Below are 20445 nucleotides of genomic sequence, written 5' to 3'. Positions count from 1 at the left end.
ATTGTCCATCCCTGGACCAATAAAATGTGATCATATTTGGAATGATATTTTACTCTACTATGTTTCTGGGGTAACCATTTAGATGCAAAGTGGTAGGAAGGAGCCATTGGCTGGAGGAGTTCTACTAGACAGATAAGGAGTAGGTGTTTGTTGAACTGTACATGGGTATAGAGAGGAATGGTTTACAAGCCTTTTCTCACATGTTATCTCATATGAGCCTAATGACAGTCAATGACAGAGTCAAGACAGGTACTGTGGATGCACAAATCACACAGGAGGGTATTGACATGTTCTTAGAAACAAAGGAACTTATGGAAGATTCATAGAAAGTACTAAATCCTCCTTTTACTGTCCAACGAAACTCACCCTTCAAAATGTTCCTGAAATCCCACCACCTTCTCAAAGTTGACGAATGGGAGAGCCACATTATCTTTTGCTCTCCTATTAGTTTAGCTTCTAAGTTCCAGGGAAGTGTAGTTTCAGGGAAGCAGGAATGAGAGAAAAGGAGAGTGAGCTGAGAAAGAGGAGATGACATATAAGGGAGTGAATAACCAAGTGGGTCACAACCTTGAAATAAAATGATGAGTTTGTATCAGGGGGTGAGTTACTAAGTGGGTCACAACCTTGAAATAAAATGACGGGGATATTTTCAGAGAGGCTGTTTGAAGCCATTGTGTGTGTCCGAGGGGTGGGGAGGAAAGGAATTAAAATGTACTCACTGTCTTCATTGCCCATGATCAAAGTCAGATCTCAGGGCATTAACTCACCAACACTATTATACATGCTTGGGGACACAGAAGGAGCTGCCAGAGAGCACATAAGCCATGGAGTAGGAGGCAAGGTACTATCAGGTCATATAGACGGGAGTGACATGAGAAACCCAGGGTAGTCACAGAGGAAGTGTGGCTGGCCCACAAGGCTAGGCTCCACCATGACATGACTTTTGGACACAAAGACGGTGAGAGGTCTTAACAAACCTCTGCCTATGGCCTACGAGAATGCAGTTGGTGCCAACGCATATTCCAGTGTTACTAAGAAGCTGGCCGCATGGTCTGGAGTGGTGATGGCAACTTCTACTCCCGAATGAAGACTCACTTCAATGACACCTCACCTCCCTCACCCCTGGATTGACCAATCCCTTCTTTATGCCCACACTATTCTTTACAGGAGTCTAACATGGATATATAAACATTTAACACAATTATTCAGATTTTTTTATTCTCCTTGAGAAGACTTTGTGGGGTTAGAGTAATGTTGATTCATTTATTCAATAGTTTATTGAGTAACTACCATGTGCCAGGCAGTTTTTTTTTAAGTGCTAGGAATAGAACAGTTGATAACATAAATGCAAATCTTTTAACTTTCTGAAGCTTACATTTTAGTGCATGTGTGTGTGGGTGATTGATGAAGATATAGGTACAGTATATCTTGTGTTGATGGTGGTAAGTGCCTTGGAGGAAAACAAAGCAGGATAGGAGGAGTGGTGGTGGGGAGTGAGGGATGTAGATTAATTAGGGTGGCCAGGGAAGGCTTCAGGGAGAAAATGACATCAGGAAAAAACAAACATGCATATTTGTGTGAAAAGAGTTCCAGGGACAGAGAAAAGCAAGCACAAAGGCTCTAAGGCATGGCTGGTGTGTCCCAGGAAGGGCAGGGTGGCCAGAGTGGACTCAGGCAGAGTGAGGGAGAGGGAAGAGTAAATAAGTCAGAGTTAATATGGAGCCAAATATCACAGGCCATTGGAATAATTTGGCTTTCACTTGGGAGGGATGGGGAAGAAGCAGGGTTTTCACCCAGGGGTGATCTGACAAATTTCCATAGGATCACACTGGCTGAGAATAGACTGTAGAGGGGCAAAGGGTGAAACTGGGAGTTGGGAGGTTACTGGGGTAACATGGATTAGAAATATTGGTTGTTTGGACCAAGATGCTAGCAGGGGAGGTGGTGAAAAATGGTGAGATTATGGTTTTAAAATGGTGCTGACAGGATTTGGGATGGACTAGAAAGGAGGTATGAGAGAAAGAGAGAAGGGGAAAAAAATGACTCCACATTTTTGGCTTGAGCCAAGACTACAGGAGGAAGAGATTTTAAGGGGAAGATTAATAGTTTGGCCATGAGATGGCTTTTAGACATCCGAGTGGTGTTGTTAAATTGACAGTGGATTTAAGAGTCAGAAGGTCAGGAAAAAGTTCATGGCTAGACATATAAATACAGGAGCTATTGGCATGACATTGGAGGTCATACAGATGTCATTAAAAGCCACGAGACTGGATAAAATCGCCAAATCAATACATTCAGATAGAAAAGTGAAGAGGACAAAAGACTGACTCCTAGGCCACTCAAACTTCTAGGGGTTAGAAAAGTGAGGAGTAACCAGGACGGAGACTGAGAAGAAATGGCCATGAGGGAGGAAAAAATCCAGAAAAGTGAGGTTTCTGGAAGCCAAATCAAGAATGTTTCAATATACAGGACCTGACATCTGGGCCAAATACTACTGACAGAGGTGTTGTGAACTGCTATGAACTGAATGTCTGTGTCCCCCAAAATTCATATGCTGAAATCCTAGTTCCCAATGTGATAGAATTCAGAGATAGAGCCTTTGGGAGGTAATTAGCTAATGAGGGTAGAACCTTCATGAATGGGATTAGTGCCCTTATAAGAAGATAAGTCACTGATCTGCGCTTTGTCTTTCTGTGCTCTCTGCCATGTGAGGATACACAAGAAAACAGCTGTTTTCAAACTAGGAAGAGGATCCCTGCCAGACACTGGATCTGCCTGCACGTTGATCTTGGACTTCCCTGCCTCTAGAACCGTGAGGAATAAATTCTGCTGTTTAAGCCACCTAGTCTAAGCAGAATGAACTAAGATAAGAACTGACCTTTGTGTTTAGCAGCATAAAGATCACAGGTGACCTTGAGCAGTTTCAATGCAGCAGAGGAGACACATGTCCAAATGGAAGTCCAAAAGAAAATGAGGGCAGAGAAATTGGAAGTACCAGTATAGGCCATTCTTCAGTTTCACTTTCAAGAGATAGAGTGGAAAGAGGAGTAAAACTCTCTCTCTCTCTCTCTCTCTCTCTCTCTGTGTGTGTGTGTGTGTGTGTGTGTGTGCAGTTATATGCCCATTGGAAAGGTTCAGTATAGCTTACTGGCAGCACCAGGCAGAAAATGAATGTGAGAAAAATGAACAAAAATGTCCCAGAACCAGGAATACATGGGCCATGGAACAAATTCACACATGGCTCCTGTACCAATGGGGAAATGCATTGCGGGAGGGAAGGTGCCTGCGTTAGGCCTCACAGGCCTAATGCCTTAAAGGTTTCAGATTCAAAAGGCAGAAATAACGAGCCTGCCCAGTAGCACAGTGGAGGTTCTCATGATCTGTGAGGTCAAAATGTGGTCTAGCAGCCTTTTCAGAGAGGTTAGTTGAGAGGGGTGGTTTTACAGAACGCTGCAGTTGCTATCACCATCATCATCATCATCGTCATCAAGTAGCAATAATCAAATAGCAATTAAGTGCCTAATTTTTTGTAGCACCTCATAAATCAATGTAGGGGGGCTTGTTCCCTGGGGGAGCTACTTTGATGAGAAGCAGCAGTATAAGAGGCCGGAAAGTCAAAGATTGGGGAAAGGCAGGCGTGGGGCTGAGGCAGAAGGCTCTTGCCAAACCATTCTGCCTCAGTTCCTGATTTTTCACCCTGCCTCTCCAAGCGCGGGAGTGGAGGATCCTTTCCCTCCTACTTCCTCCTTTGCTCTTTGCTCCCCCCCGTCCCCCACACCCCTCCCCCCCCCCCCCCCCCCAGTTCTCCTTTTGCTTTCCTCCTGGAGCAGGGCTGATTCTGAAGCTTGGCCGCAGCCCCTACCTGCCGACCCACCGCCTCCCGGTGCACTGGAAGAGGACTGAGAGCCCTGAAACCCCAGCGGGGCAGGAGCCAGCGTTCTGAGCATGTGCGAGCAAGCCAGGGGGCTAGGGCGGATTTGGGGGGCTGACTTCAGGTCGCCCTAAGCACAAAGCGAGAGAGCGGTGAGAACAGGGGCGGGCGACACTGCCCGGAGAGGTGCCCCTGCGCCCAGGGCGCAGCGACTGCGCCCTGCCCTCCGGGCGTGGGCGAGTTGGCCGCGTGTGTGCCTCGCTGTTTGACGCGAAGACTAGCCAATCAGGGCGGGCGGCCCAAGCTGCCATGTGACGGGCGAGGCGGCCCCTTTCCCCAGCGCGGCCAGAGGGAGGAGAGAACCGGGGCTCGCCGCGAGCCTTCGAGAGCAGCGGCCGCGGAGGAGGCGGCGGCGGCGGCGGGCGAGAGCGGCGGCGGCGGCACAGGCTCGGGGCCAGCCGGGCGCGCATCCCCGGGCGCCCTGCGCGGTGGAGAGCTTGGCGGGCTGCGGGTGCCGCAGGACAGGAGTGGACAAAGCAAGATGGCAGGGATCTTAGCCTGGTTCTGGAACGAGAGGTTTTGGCTCCCGCACAATGTCACCTGGGCGGACCTGAAGAACACGGAGGAGGCCACCTTCCCGCAGGCTGAGGACCTCTATCTCGCTTTTCCCCTGGCCTTCTGCATCTTCATGGTGCGGCTCATCTTCGAGAGGTAAGAAGGGCTGAAGCCCCTCCTCCCCTCCCCCTGCACACACACACGCGCGCACACGCACACTCGCGTGCTCTCTGGCGCACGCCCCCGCGCCCCCAACGCTCGCGTTCACGCTTCCCAACCTTTGTGTTCGGGGAGGGGTTGCTGACCCCCCTGCCCGGCTGGCTTTCTGGGAGCCAGAAAGGGTCTGGCTTGCCACGGATTTCCTCCCGGGCGCCGGGGAGGAGCCGCGGATCGTTAGGGTCGCCCCCTGTCCTCCTGGGCCCTGCTGTTTCCTCCTCCCGGCGAGGGCAGACGAACAAAGGTGAGCGGTGGTCTGGCTGGGGACTCGCCGCACTCCGCGGGGCTCGGTCCTCTCCGCCGGCGCGCCACGCAAGGCTGCCAGGCAGGGCTTCCCGCCGGGGCCCCCGCCACCCACCTGACAACCAGGAACGTTCCGGACGCGCGGCCCGGAGGGAGGAGGAACCGCGCACACTTCAATCTTTACGCTCCGGCACATGGATTGTAGGGGTTGTGCTTCAAAAGAACTCGCTAGGGACTTCTTGGCTTCTGGTCGCTGTTTGGTTTTTATCCGTGACACTATCAGGCCCACAGTCCTGGCAAATAGGGGATAATAGCATTTCAGGTCATTAGCGGTTTCTTTAAAATAGGATATGACAGGACGGGTGCACATCCTGCAAATGGTCATATTAAACTGATAACCCTGTCCTATGAATAATTATAAACTTCTTTTTTGCTATTCGAAGGCACTTAAAATTTTGAGGAATTGTCATGCAATTGTATAGTTTCTCGGTTTGGTTGGATATCTCCATTGTGTCAAATACAAACTTGTGTTATTCTTATGGAATCCGTTTTCATCACGAAACTAGATTGTGCCTGCCATGCATTCTCTGGGTGCTGGTACTGAAAGAAAACCGGGACAGCAGCACACTTTTTTTTCCTTCGTAACAGAAAATACTGTCTTCCCCTTTCTTGTACCCTCCCCTTCCTCTGCCCAATTCATCAGTAAAGGCTGAATTCTTAGATCACAAAGTAGAGTTTAGATTGCATTTCTCGCTTCCACTCCGCCTTTCTTCCCCGCCTTCAACTCACCTTGGTTTTGTTCCTTAAGCTTTTGCTGGTACCTCATTTGCTGTTCCTCTTTGCCTGAAAACCGCTATTGAGGATGGCAGAACACGTCTTTTGAGTCATTTGCTGCTGGAAGAGGCAACAAAGCTTCATGAGGACAAAAAGTATCTTTTGTTTCAGAAAGGTATATTTTTCACTGGACAATATTGCTGCTTGAAAACGAACTCAGCTGTTCGCCTGCAGAAATTGACATGCACAAAGCAACAGACTTAAAGACCTATGCTTAAATTGTTGGAATCTAACACAGATGTGTCATTGATCCTATACAAAAAAGAATCAAGAAAGTCACAGCAGTGCTGTGACTTACTGTGAAAAAGTGGGTGTGTTTGCAGGTGTAGAGTTACTTCTAGAGCAAATGTTTGGTTACAGAAAATATGGACTCTATACAGTTCTGCAGTCTCTCCGAAAACAAGCAGACTCAGGGATAGCAGGTTGCTCTATGTTGGCACATAGTAGGGGATCTACACACAATTGCTGAATTCTGATAAATTGTGTCTGATAAATTCTGGCTGGGCTCACTTTTAGATAGCTAATGCATTTGAAAGAGATGTGCAGTCTTATGTGTTGGAGAACAAAAGCATGATCTGTGCACAAAAAGCTGAATTTTCCTGACATCCTCCTTCTCTATGCTGATTCCAGGCTGTTCACTGTGTTTAAAAAAATTAATTTGTTAGAATGGAGATGGCTTGGTACTTAGATTGTCTCTACCTTTAAAAAGATAAACACTAATGTAATAGTTGAAAATCGGAAGTACATTTTTCCTCTTTCTAAACATTTTTTATTTTCTTTCTTTTTATCCATAATCCTATGACTCGACTTACAGTTTACATAGAGGGGTGAGCTGCTTTCAATTGTCAGTCACAGCAAATGTCCTCATATTGATATAAAGTGAGTTGGTCAGTTTCCTTCAGGCCATTGATCTAAGTAGAAGAGATTTAATGGCCTGTATGGAAAGTGAAAGTTTATGGTTAATGTTCAGAATAATAATCAAATATGGCACATATGTCACAGAATGCTACTGACTTTTGGAAGACTGTCTACTTTGTTTCTTCCTATGACAGCTCTGTCTTTAACCCTTCAGACCTTTTCAATTCTCTGAAAATCCACAATTTAGTTGTATCTACAGTTAGAAGTTCTGCATGTTTCTCCTTTTCTCAAACCTAAATGACATATTCTGGGATCCAACCTGTGACCTTCATCCCAGTAGCAACCATCAAGGGCCTGAATCAATAAAACAGAACCATTCAATATTATCACTGCTACAACTCACTTTCAATAGCCTTCTAGCATATTGAATATACATCCTTTTCTTTTGCAGCATTCTATAATGTATATGATAATTTTAAAAGCCTGTTGTGAATCCCTTTGTAGAATGAAATGCTTTTGTAATAGGAATAATTCTCTCAAGATTCTTCTCCTTTTATGCTTTGTCATTTATTTCAAAGCTGAGACCATACCTAAGAAATACCTGTTTATCCAAATTTTTATTTTACATTAAGTGAAGTCAGTAATGTCCTTGTTGAGGCTAAAATCGTGAATTTGAATGCCTTCTTCTCAGTCTTAGGTATTTCTCTCTACGAAGAGAAACATCAAAGAATTGACTGAATAGGACTTTGCCCAGTTAAACAGTCCTGTCTTTTTGTTTTCATCCTGGCTGTTGGGGTGTTGATAGTGGAGGCATTGGTAGCTAGAACATGTCGCTTTATGACAGCATATGGACAGCAATATGGAAGCCCAGCATGGTTGGTAAAAAATGGGGCAGCGTAAGGTCAATGACTTTTGGCTGAGTCTGTGAAGATCTCAAAGCTTGGTGGTTTTTAGCATAGCCTTTACATCATACTTAACTCTGGGTAAGGACCAGAAGGACCACTGTAGCGACCAGTTGATTGACAGAGTAAAGTATGTGTGTGTGTGTGTTTTTTTTTTTCCCAACTGGGCTGTTTCTCTTAGAATAAAAATTGTATACCGTTACATTATGTTGTTAATTTGATCACAAAGAACAAAATGTTATTTATTAATAATATACCATTGTCATCTATTTGATTTATTTTTGATTTAATGCTTGTTTAGATTCAGTAAGCCATCCTCAGGAACTATAATAAATGCTTCTTCCAACTTTACTTTTTCAAAAATGTGTTTTGCTATGGTATTTATAAATGTGGAAATCGTGCTGATTCTCTGTTTAGAAATAAAAATTTTTTGAGTTATTGTTACAAATGTTAACTTTAATGCTGTGGATTTAGGAGAGATGCAGAAAGTGTAGATCAGGAATCAGAACACTCAAATTCTAGTCAAAACTTACACTGGGGCAGCCTCCTAATTTATCTCTGTTTATTTTCTCATTTATGTGTAGAGGCAAATGGCCTTTGTAACTTGTTGTTTTCACCCTTCTGATTCTTTGATTCCTGTGGATCTTCTGTGCTTGAAGATTACTAATTATTATCTGATGAAACTTTGAAGTGGCTGAATGTCTTTTTTTTTTTTTTTTTTTTTTTTTTTTTTTTGAGACGTGTTCTCCCTTCATCAACAAGGCTGGAGTGCAGTGGCATGATCACGGCTCATTGCAACCTCCACCTCCTGGGCTCAAGCAATCCTCTCACCTCAGCCTCTTGAGTAGCTAGGACCACAGGTGCATGCCACCATGCCTAGCTAATTTTTTGTAATTTTTTGTAGAGATGGGGTCTCCCTGTGTTTCCCAGGCTTGTCTCAAACTCCTGGGCTCAAGCAATTTGCCCTCCTCGGCCTCCCAAAGTGCTGGGATTATAGGTGTGAGCCCCTGCACCTGGCTAAGAGATTTTTTTTTTTTCCCACAGAAATATTGTAGTCAATGGTTTTGTTTCTTGTATTTTTCAGTTGTGTTTTGAGTCAAAAGAATAATTTGGGCTGTTATCATTTATGCTCCAAAAAGCTACAGTATTTCAGAATAACCAACAAAGATTCTACAGAGAAAGCAATTGTTGGTTTCCTTAAACCTCTTTTAGGTAGAACCCAGAGTAGGCCTGGCACCTCTTATGGTGACTGGGTAAGAAGGAGAAGCTAATTCCTGCCAGATTGGCTCTCAAAATGCTAGGCTACGTGAGGAGTGTCATCCTTCGCGAGGCTGACAGCAAAGTCTGGCTTCACTCACTCAGCCCAAGAATGATCTGCTGTCCCAAACCTTCAAGAAACGACAGGGTCTCAGTTGTGTCTGAGGGAATGTCTGGCCAGCAGGCTTTTTCTTTTAGATTTATTGTCCACTAGCCTTGGGTGAGGCCTTTGAGGATAGTTGTGAGAGAGAGAAAGAATGAATGAGAATGTGTGTGTGTGTGTCTATGAGAGAGAGAGAGAAAAAATGAATGAGAATGTGTATGTGTGTGTCTATGAGAGAGAGAGAGAGAGAGAGAATGAATGAATGAGAATGTGTGAGAGCATGTTCTTGGTTGCTGATACTTAGGGGGAAACGAGGGGCGTGTGTGAATGACTGCCAGGAAACAGTGGGGTATTAGGTGAGGTTCATTACTGAAAGAATTTGTTCCTCAGTGTTCCTATAGTGTACCTTGTAATGAAGAGACTGATCTGATATATTTTTAAAGAGTGTTTGAGAACAACTTGCATACAACCATGGTTTTCTCATGCAATCAGTGCTGGATATTAAACCCTATGAGTGTTCCTTATTTAGCTTGTTAAGTTATATGGCATGATTCACATTGAAACTATGGATACCTGCTTTGCCAGAGACTAGTGTGTGAGGCAAGAGTGGGCTTCAGGCCGGGTGCGGTGGCCTGAGGCTGCAGTGAGCTGTGATTGCGCTGCTACACACTCCAGCCTGGGCAACAGAGTGAGACCCTGTCTCAAAAAAACAAAACAAAAAAAAGTGGGCTGCAGACATAAATAGCTTCTCATACTTTCTGAGTGGGATAGGAAGGTTGAATGACAGTGGATGTTTTGTTGGAAAACAACCTGAAATCAGAGGGTTGGCATTCTTTGCAGAACTTAGTACAGTTTTCTCATCTAGTAAAATAAAAAGTTTTGAATTTACACAGTGCAGTAGTTTGGCTATTTGTTATAGGTTAATTTGTGGATAAAAGGCATAACATTACTGTCAAGGGGCAGTGCCTTAGAATGGTGGAGGAGGTAGGTGAGATAATTTTAAATTATCGCAATGATCTAATGTCATCTAGGATTATGAAATTAATACCCTGAGTTCACTTATGACTTCTCTGTTGAAAGTATTTGAATTCTCTATGGACAGGGCTAGTTTTCTCTTGGATTCCTAGTTGCAAAGTGTTTCAGAAGTGGTTGCTCTTCTGTGATGGGGAAGGACAGGTGGCAGCAGAGGGAAAATGGGATTTCAGGTGAGTTTCTTCCATCAGCATACCAGTCAGACATTGCTGCACTATCCTCAGGCTGCCCTCTTGTATTTTACTAACCTGATTAAACCTTGGTGCTGAACACCAGAACCGAGGCCCGTGTTGTATATTAAAAGTTTCAAATGTTATTGCATACACTTACATTTCTTCCTCTTATCACCAGGTGAAACCAGATTTTTTATTTATTTCTTACATAGTCGGGACTCTCAAAATTTTAGTTTTTTCCTCGCTCATCTTCTTTTGATTACTTTCTTAAACATCCTTGAGTCAGAATACTGGGGTTCCAGATTGTATGTCTAGTTGTGTCACTTAATTTTTCTTAGAAACCATTTTTCATTTTTTTTTAAAGGTAAACAGGATTGCCTCGTATAGCACAGTGATCCTTTCATATTAGCAATGCCTTGAGAATCTTTATTCTTAAGATTTTATTCTTTGGTTTCTTCCCCCTGGCCACCTTTTAAAAATGATTTCATAAGCTTTTTTTGGTCTCTCTTTCCTGACACCATAATCTTTATTGACACTTTATATACTGTGGCATGATTAAACACAAAAGGGTGATTATTTTATTTATTTACTTGTTTTTGGGGACAGGGCCTCACTCTGTTTTCCAGGCTTGAGCGCAGTGCCATAATCTTAGCTCACTACAGCCTTGAGGCTCAAACAACTCTCCTACCTCATCCTCCCTGTAGCTAGGACTACAGGTGGGTGCCACCATGCCTGACTAATTTTTAATTTGTGTTCAGTAGAGATGGTGTCTTGCTTTGTTGGCCAGCCTAGTCTCCTGGCCTCAAGTGATCCTCCCATTTCGACCTCCCAAAGCACTGGGATTGCTGGTGTGAGTCACTGCAGCCGGTCAGGGGGATTCTTACAATGTCTGTTTGGGGTTTCTTGTTACTAATGCTGTGGATGTTTGGCTGCATGGTCTGAAGCTATGACTTGGTGCTTACTATTTATTTTGTTTGATGTTTGACTATTTTGAATGACTGCCATTTTTAATGAACAACTTTTAAAATTTTGGAAACAATAGTAACAACTAATATTTATTCCTTAATGAGTTTATTACTTTACATGGTTTACTTTATCTAATCCCCTGTCAGGCCCTGTAAGGTGGATACTAATTTTTCCCCATTTTATGGATGAAATTTAGGATTGAGAATTTAGGAAATACACTTAACTTTATATAACTTAAAATAGCAATGTAGGAATTTGGAACTAGGTTTCTCGATCTAACAATTTTGGTGATCTCCTATTTTAAAGTAAATATGAAATCATGATATATATATATGTTTTTATATTTAGCCTTTTGCCATTTAATGATATAATCTGAATACTTTCCATGTAATTGAACTTGCTCAAAAATATTTTTAATGACTATACACCATTCTATACTATAGTTATACCAGAATTTACTTAACCAGTGTTCATATTTTTGTTGGGTATTTAGTCCATTTCTAGTTTATTTATATGTCTTTTAATTCTTGATGATTTCCTAAGGAATGTTTCCTAGAGGTGGCATTTCTGAGCCCAAAAGGATAAATATTTTAGTGTTCTTGATGGATACAAATTGCCAAATTGTTGTCCAGAAAGATTATACCCATTCGTATTTCCTTATCAGAATATAGGTTATTATCATTGGAAAAAATATGGAGGCTGAGCACCGTGTCTCATGCCTGTAATCCTAGCACTTTGGGAGGCTGAGGAGTTTGGATTGCTTGAGCCCAGGAGTTTGAGACCAGCTCGGGCAACATGGCAAAACCCCATCTCTACAAAAATATTACAAAAATTTACTAGATGTGGTGTTGCTCACCTGTAGTCCTAGCTACTTGGGAGGCTGAGGCGGGAGGATCACTTGAGCTTGAGAAGTGGAGGTTGTAGTGAGCCGAGATCACGCCACTGCACTCCAATCTGGGCGCCAGACCATGATCCTGTCTCAAAACAAAAAAATTTTTTTTGCTTTGAATTGAAAAAAATGTTACTGTTATGATGTGTGTTCTTATATTGCTTATGATAAACTTATTTCAAATATTTATTAATAATTGGTATTTCATTTTCTGTGAATTCAGGTATATTTTCTTATGGGGATGAGGAGATGTAGTTTTTATCTTTTTTCTGTAAGAAATTGATGACCTTCAGGTTTTTTCTTTCTTTTTAATGCAGAGTGGTCTTATCTCAGTCTATTTCTCTGATCACATATTTATACTTTTTTTTTTTTTTTGTGACAAGGGTCTCACTCTGTTCCCCAGGCTGGAGTGCAGTGGCGAGATCTCAGCTGCTGCAACCTTTGCCTCCCAGGTTCAAGACATTCTCATGCCTCAGCCCCTCAAGTAGCTGGGATTACATATTTTTAATAGAGATGGGGCTTCACCATGTTGGCCAGGCTAGTTTCGAACTCTTGATCTCAAGTGACCTACTTACCTTGGCCTCCCAAAGTGCTGGGATTACAGACATAAGGCACTGCGCCTGGCCTTATACTCTTTTATTTATTTCTTCCTCCCGACTCTTCCCCACATGCTAAGTCACCATCATCAGGAAGGGAGCTTCTCAGATTTTAGATAGTGGAAGGAATACACTCAAGAGGATGACGAAGTATCTGATAGTAGTACTTCATTATGGAGAGTGAGGCAGAGAAAAAGGGCTGGGAGGAAGACTGAGGCATCAAGAATGAATGGGTCTTTATGAGGGAAAGAGGGATAGAGCCTAAATTAAAAAAAAAAAAAAAAAAAAAAACTCTTGTAATAGATTATCTAAATTCTGGGTGAGTGAGACCCCATGTCAAAAAAACAAACAAACAAAAAAAGACTTACTATTATTAGACTAATCACTAGGGAACTACAAATCAAAACCAGTATGAGATAACGATTAGGATGGCTGCTATCAAAACAAAAAAACAAACAATAACAAGTGTTGGCTAGGGTAAGGACAAATTGGATCTATTGTGCACTGTTGGTGGGAATGTAAAATGGTGCAACTGCTATGGAAGTTCCTCAAAAAATTAAAAATAGAATTGCCATATGATACAGCAATGCTATCTCTAGGGGTATACACCCAAAAGATTTGAAGTCAGGGTCCCAAAGATATATTTGTATACCCGTGTTCATCATTCACAATAACCAAAAGGCAGAAGCAACCCAAGTGTCTATTGATATATGAACAGCGAAACAAAATGTGGCATGTACATATGTCTCAATTTGTTTGGGCTGGTACAACAAAATACTGTAGACTGGATAATTCATAAGCAAGAGAAATTTATTGCTCACAGTTTTGGAGGCTGGGGAGTCTAAGATCAAGGTGTGAGCAGATTTACCATCTGGCTAGGGCCCACTTTCTGGGGTCACAGATGGCACCTTCTCACTGTATTCTCACATCACAGAAGGGGCAAGGTGGCTCTGGGGTCACTTCTCTAAGGTCACCCATCCCATTCATGAGGGTTCAGCCCTTGTGACCTAATCACCTCCTATAGGCCCTACCTCCTAACACCATCACACTTAGTTATTAGGTTTCAACATGAATTTTGGGGGGACACAAACATTCAGACCATAGCAACATACAATAGAATATTATTCATCTTTAAAAATGAAGGAAATTCTGCTACAGCATGAATGAGCTTTGAAGACATTATGCTTAGTGAAATAAAGTAGTCACAAAAAGACAAATACTGTAGGATCCTACTTATCTAAAGTACCAGAGTAGTCAGACTCATAGACACAGGTAGTAGAGTGATGGTTGCCAGGTGCTGGAGGGCAGTGCAGAGTTTCAGTTTTGCAAGATGGAAAGAGTTCTGGATGGTGGTCTTGGTTGCACAACAATGTGAATGTACTTAATGACATAGAACATGCACTTAAAAATGGTTAAGATGGTAAGTGTTAATGCTATGTGTATTTTACCACAATTTTAAAAAAAATCGAAGATTGGCTGACTTTAAAGGTCACTAGAAATTACTGCCTTCATTTTCTTGGCTTGACATTTTTCTAGTTAGGAACAAACATCCCAGTTCTGTTGATCTCAGTTCATCAAGCACTGCTTTTTTTTTTTTTTTTTTTTTTTTTTAAACTGCTTAATTCCCTTCAAATCTAGGAGATCGCCTCTTCTTTTAGAATCGTCTGGCATGGGTGGGTGGGAGGTGAGGGCTGATAGAAGGAAGGTTTTAAACCCAGAGAGCTCTTAAGTATCCTGTTTTTTTTAGAAGGCACTTGAACTGAACATATCATTTCAAGTCCATTTGTTAATATGACAACTTAATAATAGTAAACTGGCTGCATGTATAGAAGAGGAGAGCAAAGTGTCTTTAGAAAAGCACATTGCATAGTTTCAGAGGAGCCTAGGATTAAAGCCAAGTCACCTGGTAAGTACACAATCCCTTTAAAGCAAACCAGGATAATGAGATAAAACTCTCCTTAGCAGCCTAGGCCACAGGTATATCCTATGGAAGCTCTGGGTGAGTGAAGATCAGATTTCATCTTCCTCCCCAGCTTTCAGTTTAATTTTCCATGCATTTTACAAGCAAATGATTCAAACACTTGAATACTTAAATGTGATTTTTCTCAAATGCTGCATATTATAAAAACAATCTGATTGGAAGCAGTCAGGTACATGTTCTTGAACAGTAGTTTTTGAAGTTTATTCTAATGTTTGATCATTGTACAAAATACTGCTTTCCATAATTCATCTGTAAGAATGTTTTGGGCAGTGCTGTTTTTCTTTTTTCTTCTTTTAAAGGAGAACTTCCTTTATCTCTGTACTGGTCTTCAAAGTGGACTTCTCTTGGACCACTCCTGCCTTCTATTCCTACTTTTGCTTTTATTACTATAATTTAGAGTTGGATTGTGGGGCTTGTTTTTGACAAGGCTGAGGTTAGAGATACACAAATGGTTTTTAATTGCAGGAGAGACGCATTCCTTCACTAGGTAACCTTTTTCACACAGTGACCTAAGAATAATATTTGTTTGTGACTTGCCATTGTCTACATAAATGTCACATCTTATCTTTGAGATTTTCAGATTACAAAGCTACTGTTGCTCTCCTGAAGCTGTGATTAAGATTGTATTTTCTTTCTTTCTTTTCCTCGATTCCTCCCCCACCCTCCTTCCCTCTCTTTTTTCTTTGTCACTTCCTCTCTTCTTTCTTGTTATTACTGGTACAGACCCTTTATTAAAGACACAGGGAAGTCTTTGAGAGAAGAGGAGCAGCATAGAGTTAAGAGTGGGGGAGGGTGTTTAGAAAACTATCTAAAATCTTGTCCAGGGACAGTTTGGCAAGTATCAGAGTAAAAGCTGCCAGCTGGTCTAAGTGGCCCTGTAGATCTTGTTTTAATAGCTCACCATTTCAAAGCAGAATAAAGTAACTTGGTGGTTTAAGCAAAGTGGCAGTTTTGGGCACAATAGCTTGAGTGAAGAAAAACTGAGAATGAGGCAATCAGTCATTTGAGCTTTATGGAAAATGGGAGACGAAAAGGGCTTTGTATGTCAGAGGGTGTGTGTACATCTCTGAGTGAATGAATAGACTTGATAATAGTATATTTAAATTATGTTGCTATTTTGTTTATCTATTGCAATTAATAGACATGTATATTTCTAGCTATAATTGAAAGGAAAATGGGTGGGATATCAGAAAGATTACGGAATTCAGGTTTAAATTCAAACCGTGCTGTTTATCACCTGTGCAGTAATAGACAACGTATTCTCTCAAATTTGGTGTCCTCTCTTGTAAAATGGAGAGTATGCCCCTTTGCAGTATTGAGCACTCTCTGCAAAAGTGTACATAAGGGGATTCAATGAAACCTGGTTCTTAAAAATACACATTGTGTAGAAAATAATTGATACCAGAGTACAGTATTTAGTATCTGCTTGAGAAATACTGCCTGGGGGGGTACAGCTTGTGGAAGCAGTAGGGCCTATTTACATATTTGATGCTGGAGGATTTACTTGTGCCTTTGGAGTAAATATTTAGAGAGAGTCCCTGATCTTTTCCCCCATTAAGCCCCAAAGGTGGGGGTCATTTCCCTCTGGGTGGGAGTTTTCTGTGCCTTTGGAAGCTGCCTGTCAGTGATATGCAGATATCTCCACCTACTTACTGCCCCTGGTCTAGCCCCGATGATAGTTGTTTATTGCACACAGTCTCAAGGGAAAATTGATTGGGTCTTTGACCACTAGTAATGGCGCACATCAAGTTTGGCATTTATATTGACTTAAGACCTGGGCTGTGTTTTGGTCCTGCCACTTGCTAGCTGCTGGTCTAGGGACAAATAAATCTCTGCAAGCTCAGTTTTCATCTGAAACTCATAGGGTTGCTGTGAGGATTAAATGAGATAATACATGCATTGTGTTTAGGGCAGTGCCTAGCTCAGTGAAGCAGTGCTTACTTGTTCTTCAGCTTTATTCACACACATACACGATCACTTTCTGAGTGTTTGTTGGAACTCTTATTTCCAGAAATGGGACTTCACTGGCCTTATCTTTACATCATAGACGTTTACCATAGACCTCATTTCTGTATAGATCCCCATTGGGAAAATGGGGAAGTTAGGGCTGTCTGTGTACAGAGTTTTACTTTCCCTATTCTCTTTTCCCTTCTCTCTCTTTTTTTTCCTGAGGAAGATTTTATTTCTTCTTCTTGTAGCTGGCAGAAAACACCCCTGGCAGTTTAGTGAAGAATGGGGCTGTGTCCACTTCACACTCATGTAATGCACTTTGCTGAGGGTGTACATTAATATCTAGACAGCTCAGAAACATTTTTCCTAATAAGAGCCTCCCAGAAATAGGATAACCTCAAGACAGACTTTTATTGATTTATTTCAGAATTTTAAGCCTAGTGGATTATCTTAATTTGGTCCTTAAGAAAAAAAGAAATTTAGTCTACTGACTAAATTGGGATCACATTTATGAAAATGGAAACATTCAAAATTAGCTGAAAATAATATATGTAGGTATTTTTTTTTTTGTTTGTTTAAGAGAAATAAACCCACACCCCCAAATTGGAACTTCCATGGGCGTGAATGTGGCGAACCTAGCCTGACTAAATTAGTTCAGAAGGAATTTGCACCTGCTTTCAACTATAGGCACTTTTCCAGCCCTGCATAGTTTAAATGTAATTTGTAAGTAGTTAGCCATGTAAATAATTTAACAAACCTGCTCATTTCTTAAGGCTTTGTTAGAGACATCTTAGGGTGATGAAAGAGGACATTTGTGGTGGGTTGTCTATTAAATGAGGAAGTAAGGCAAAGATGAAACCACAATGCTGTATAACGACAAATTACTAAAAATTGCCCGTTTTAATTCAGTCATCATTTAGGGTCGTAGACTTTCTACTGAAAATGGAAATTGAAACTTACTCATTCAGAGATCTACAAGTCCATTGTGGGTTAGACAACAGTGGTGTCCTGAAGTGGGGAATGGTGAGTTTGATCTGCTTTGGGTACATGCAGTAAGCGATGTATTAGCTGTAGAGAATTTTTAAAAATTGGTTAAAAGTTAGTCTTTTTATTGGCACCATGTGAAGCCAATTATAAACACAGAATTGATAGAAGTGATAAAATACTCCTCCCCACCAGGCACGCTGTTCCTACCCACCCCTACAATTGCAATACTGCTATCAGACACTGTTTTATGGCACAGGTGACCAGAAGACCACACTGAGAAATACTGGCAGAGATAAAAATACTACTCCACCTCCCACTTTAGATATGAAGATACCCAGCCTGAAGAGATGAATGAAGTGACTTGTGCTCTGCCACTCACTCAGGTCCTGGCAGAGCCTGGCTGACCTGGAACCCTGGCAGTGCCGTTATAGAGTTACCATCTCATTCTGATTTGTTTGAGACTGTCTCAGGAAATGCCAGTCCAGGGAAAATTGAAACAGCTGGCCACTCTACCTGACTGCTCAGCCTATTAAACCCATCCTGAGGTCAGGGCAGTAACTCATGCCTGTAATCCCAGCACTTTGGGAGGATCGCTTGAGCCTGGGAGTTTGAGACCAGCCTGAGCAACCTGGTGAGACCCTGCCAACTCTACCAAAAAAAAAAAAAAAAATTAGCTGGGCATGGTGGTATGCACTTGGAGCCCCAGCTACCCCAGTGGCTGAGATGGGAGGATCGCTTGAGCTCAGGAGGTCCAGGCTGCAGTGAACTATGATTGCACCATAAGAAATGGCTTCTCTGTTTTGCCCTAAGGGTGACTTAGAGTGTTTGTGGGAAGAAGCTTCCTTGGTGACTGAGGGGTGTTGCCTGCCCCCACTGTCCCTGTACCACATTTTGTGGCTTTTTAAAAAGGTGATTAAAAGGCTCCCCATTAAGTATGGGTTGGAGCTCCTGAGGGCAGAACTGTCTACAGATAGCCAGGGTCAGTTCTTGGTGTGCTAATTCCTCCTTTGCATGCCTGTGTTACCGAGACCATAAACTTTTTTGTTTTCCTTCTACTTTCACCCAGTGTGTGTTAAGTCTTGCTTGTTAAGCTCCCACACTTAAATGGCTGCTTGCAGAATTGTAAAGAGACCAGAGAGAGAACAAAAACAGATATGCAGGTGGTGGTTGTTAACCAGACAGGATTTCTAAGGAGGGTTCAGGCAGTCAAGTGGTTTTGTGTATGTGTTTTATGTTCATAGTTTTGAGTTTTACAATGTGTGAAGCTTACTTTTGGCTAGCATTAGGTATAGTTTATTTGAAGGAATGAGGCTCCTGAAATAAACATGCAGTAAACTATAACTTAGAGTTTAATGAGAACAGTGCCAGGAAATCCCAGCTCCTCCCCAGGTTGCCTCCCTCAGAGGCAGGCGTTAGCTATGGGTCTCTAAGCAAGCAAACAGGCTTACCAGTGTCAATACCTGTGGTGTCCCTAGGGGCCCCAGGCTGTCCACACCTGGTGTAGTGTCAAGCCATATAAGATTGGGCAGAGGGCAAGTAGTAACCAATTTAGGACCATGGCTTACCACTTATTTGACTGCTGGATCCTATTTGCCTAGTGCTTTCACATCTTGTTACCTTCCCCTCTTTCCCAGAACCTGCTCTGTCTTAAAAGTGTCCTGGGTAAAAGGAATCTCCTCATTGGGAAGGGGATCCCTTTTACCTTTTGGCCCTGAGCCCAGGTTACCAGATGGTGTGTTGTTCTCACATTTCCCAGGGTAATAATGAGTTTGGGGCAAATCCACTTGGATAGTTAATAAGAGCTTTCACCTCAACTTTTGTGAAACTTTTAATGTTATTTGTGACATACTACTTTTTAGTTTTTTGGCATTTAAAACTGTAATAAATAGCATAAAATAAATGTTCTTTCTGTTCTCAAAGATAACGTCATGGTTTTAGGCTGTTTCTCTGATTTCTAAAAAGGAAATAAATTTGAGTTATTGTGTTCTACAACTTTAAAACAACTGTTTATTTTTTGGTAAGCTGTTTCCCCCCTTTTCAGAGTTAAAGATGAGACAAAAATATTGCATTTAAAGCAGAACCAGACCTGGGTAGCTGCTCTTCCCATCAATCGCCATTCCACTTTCCAGCCAATAACTAATCCTTTATTCAGGGATCAAATATAAGGAATTTCTGTCCTTTCAGATTGTCTAAAGCTTTTCTAAATTGAATGCACTTAGCTGCTAGAAACTTCCTACCGCCTTACTTTAAAAGCCAATCTGAAAGAGTCCGGCTGCTGCTCTGAATGAGAACTGCTAAAGTAAATAGTGTATGATTATATATTTTGGATGTTGAGAACAGGTTATACTTACCTTTGCAGGTAAAGTTGAACACAGTCTTTTTGTTTCTGAGGTCCAGTTCAAATCTGTGGAGAGAGGAAGTGGTGAAAATGAGAGTATGAGTGCAGATCCTGACTGACCCTCTGCCATGTGTGCGCAATGAAAGGGAGCATAGATTCCTGAGTTGGGCTTAAAATTCCATCTTGGAGAAACGCTGATTCAGTCACCGTTACACCCTAGTGGGTGTTAGCTCTAAACCCCGACACTCAAATGTGTAATCACTTGCTTAGCAAATGTTCATACGGCATTGTTAGAAAAATGCTATGTTTTTTTCTAAAGTAGACTTTTTATTCTCCCTGTATAGCATTCATACTGAAACATGAACAAAAGTATACTTTCTTGTACAGCTCATTGAATTATCACAACAAAGTGGATACACCATGTGTTCGTTAATCAGAACCGAGATCAAGGATCAGAACATGACTAGTACCCCAGAAGCTAGTACCCCATTTGCAGTATGAAAATGAAAGGCCTAATTTATGCAGCAAAACTCACTATTCCACTTAAGGAATAGTAGGTTCCTTATGGAGGAAAACATGAGCTCTGGTACTTGCCTTTACCAATAGAACTTTCTTTTATCTCTTTGTGTTAAGTCTGTGCACATGCTTATATGTGTGTGTGTGCGCGCGTGTGTGTGTGTATGTATACAAAATC

At 42.0% G+C, this 20445-nt stretch overlaps 1 protein-coding gene across 2 annotated transcripts in view; it reads left to right on the top strand.

The window, feature by feature from the left end:
- The first annotated feature begins 4218 nt into the window (after window positions 1-4218).
- The window catches only part of CERS6 (ceramide synthase 6), a 311686-nt gene continuing 295459 nt past the window's right edge, over window positions 4219-20445 (top strand). The window contains exon 1 of one of the 2 annotated variants that reach the window (XM_050750462.1): window positions 4219-4582. In XM_050750462.1, the coding sequence (XP_050606419.1) occupies window positions 4413-4582 (170 nt within the window). In that variant the 5' untranslated portion in view covers window positions 4219-4412. The remainder of the gene's footprint in view (window positions 4583-20445) is intronic. The other variant, XM_050750461.1, reaches the window with a different exon arrangement.

This window comes from Macaca thibetana, chromosome 12, assembly GCF_024542745.1.
Source record: "Macaca thibetana thibetana isolate TM-01 chromosome 12, ASM2454274v1, whole genome shotgun sequence".
NCBI lineage: Eukaryota > Metazoa > Chordata > Mammalia > Primates > Cercopithecidae > Macaca > Macaca thibetana.
This window is presented reverse-complemented; position numbering and strand designations above follow the sequence as displayed.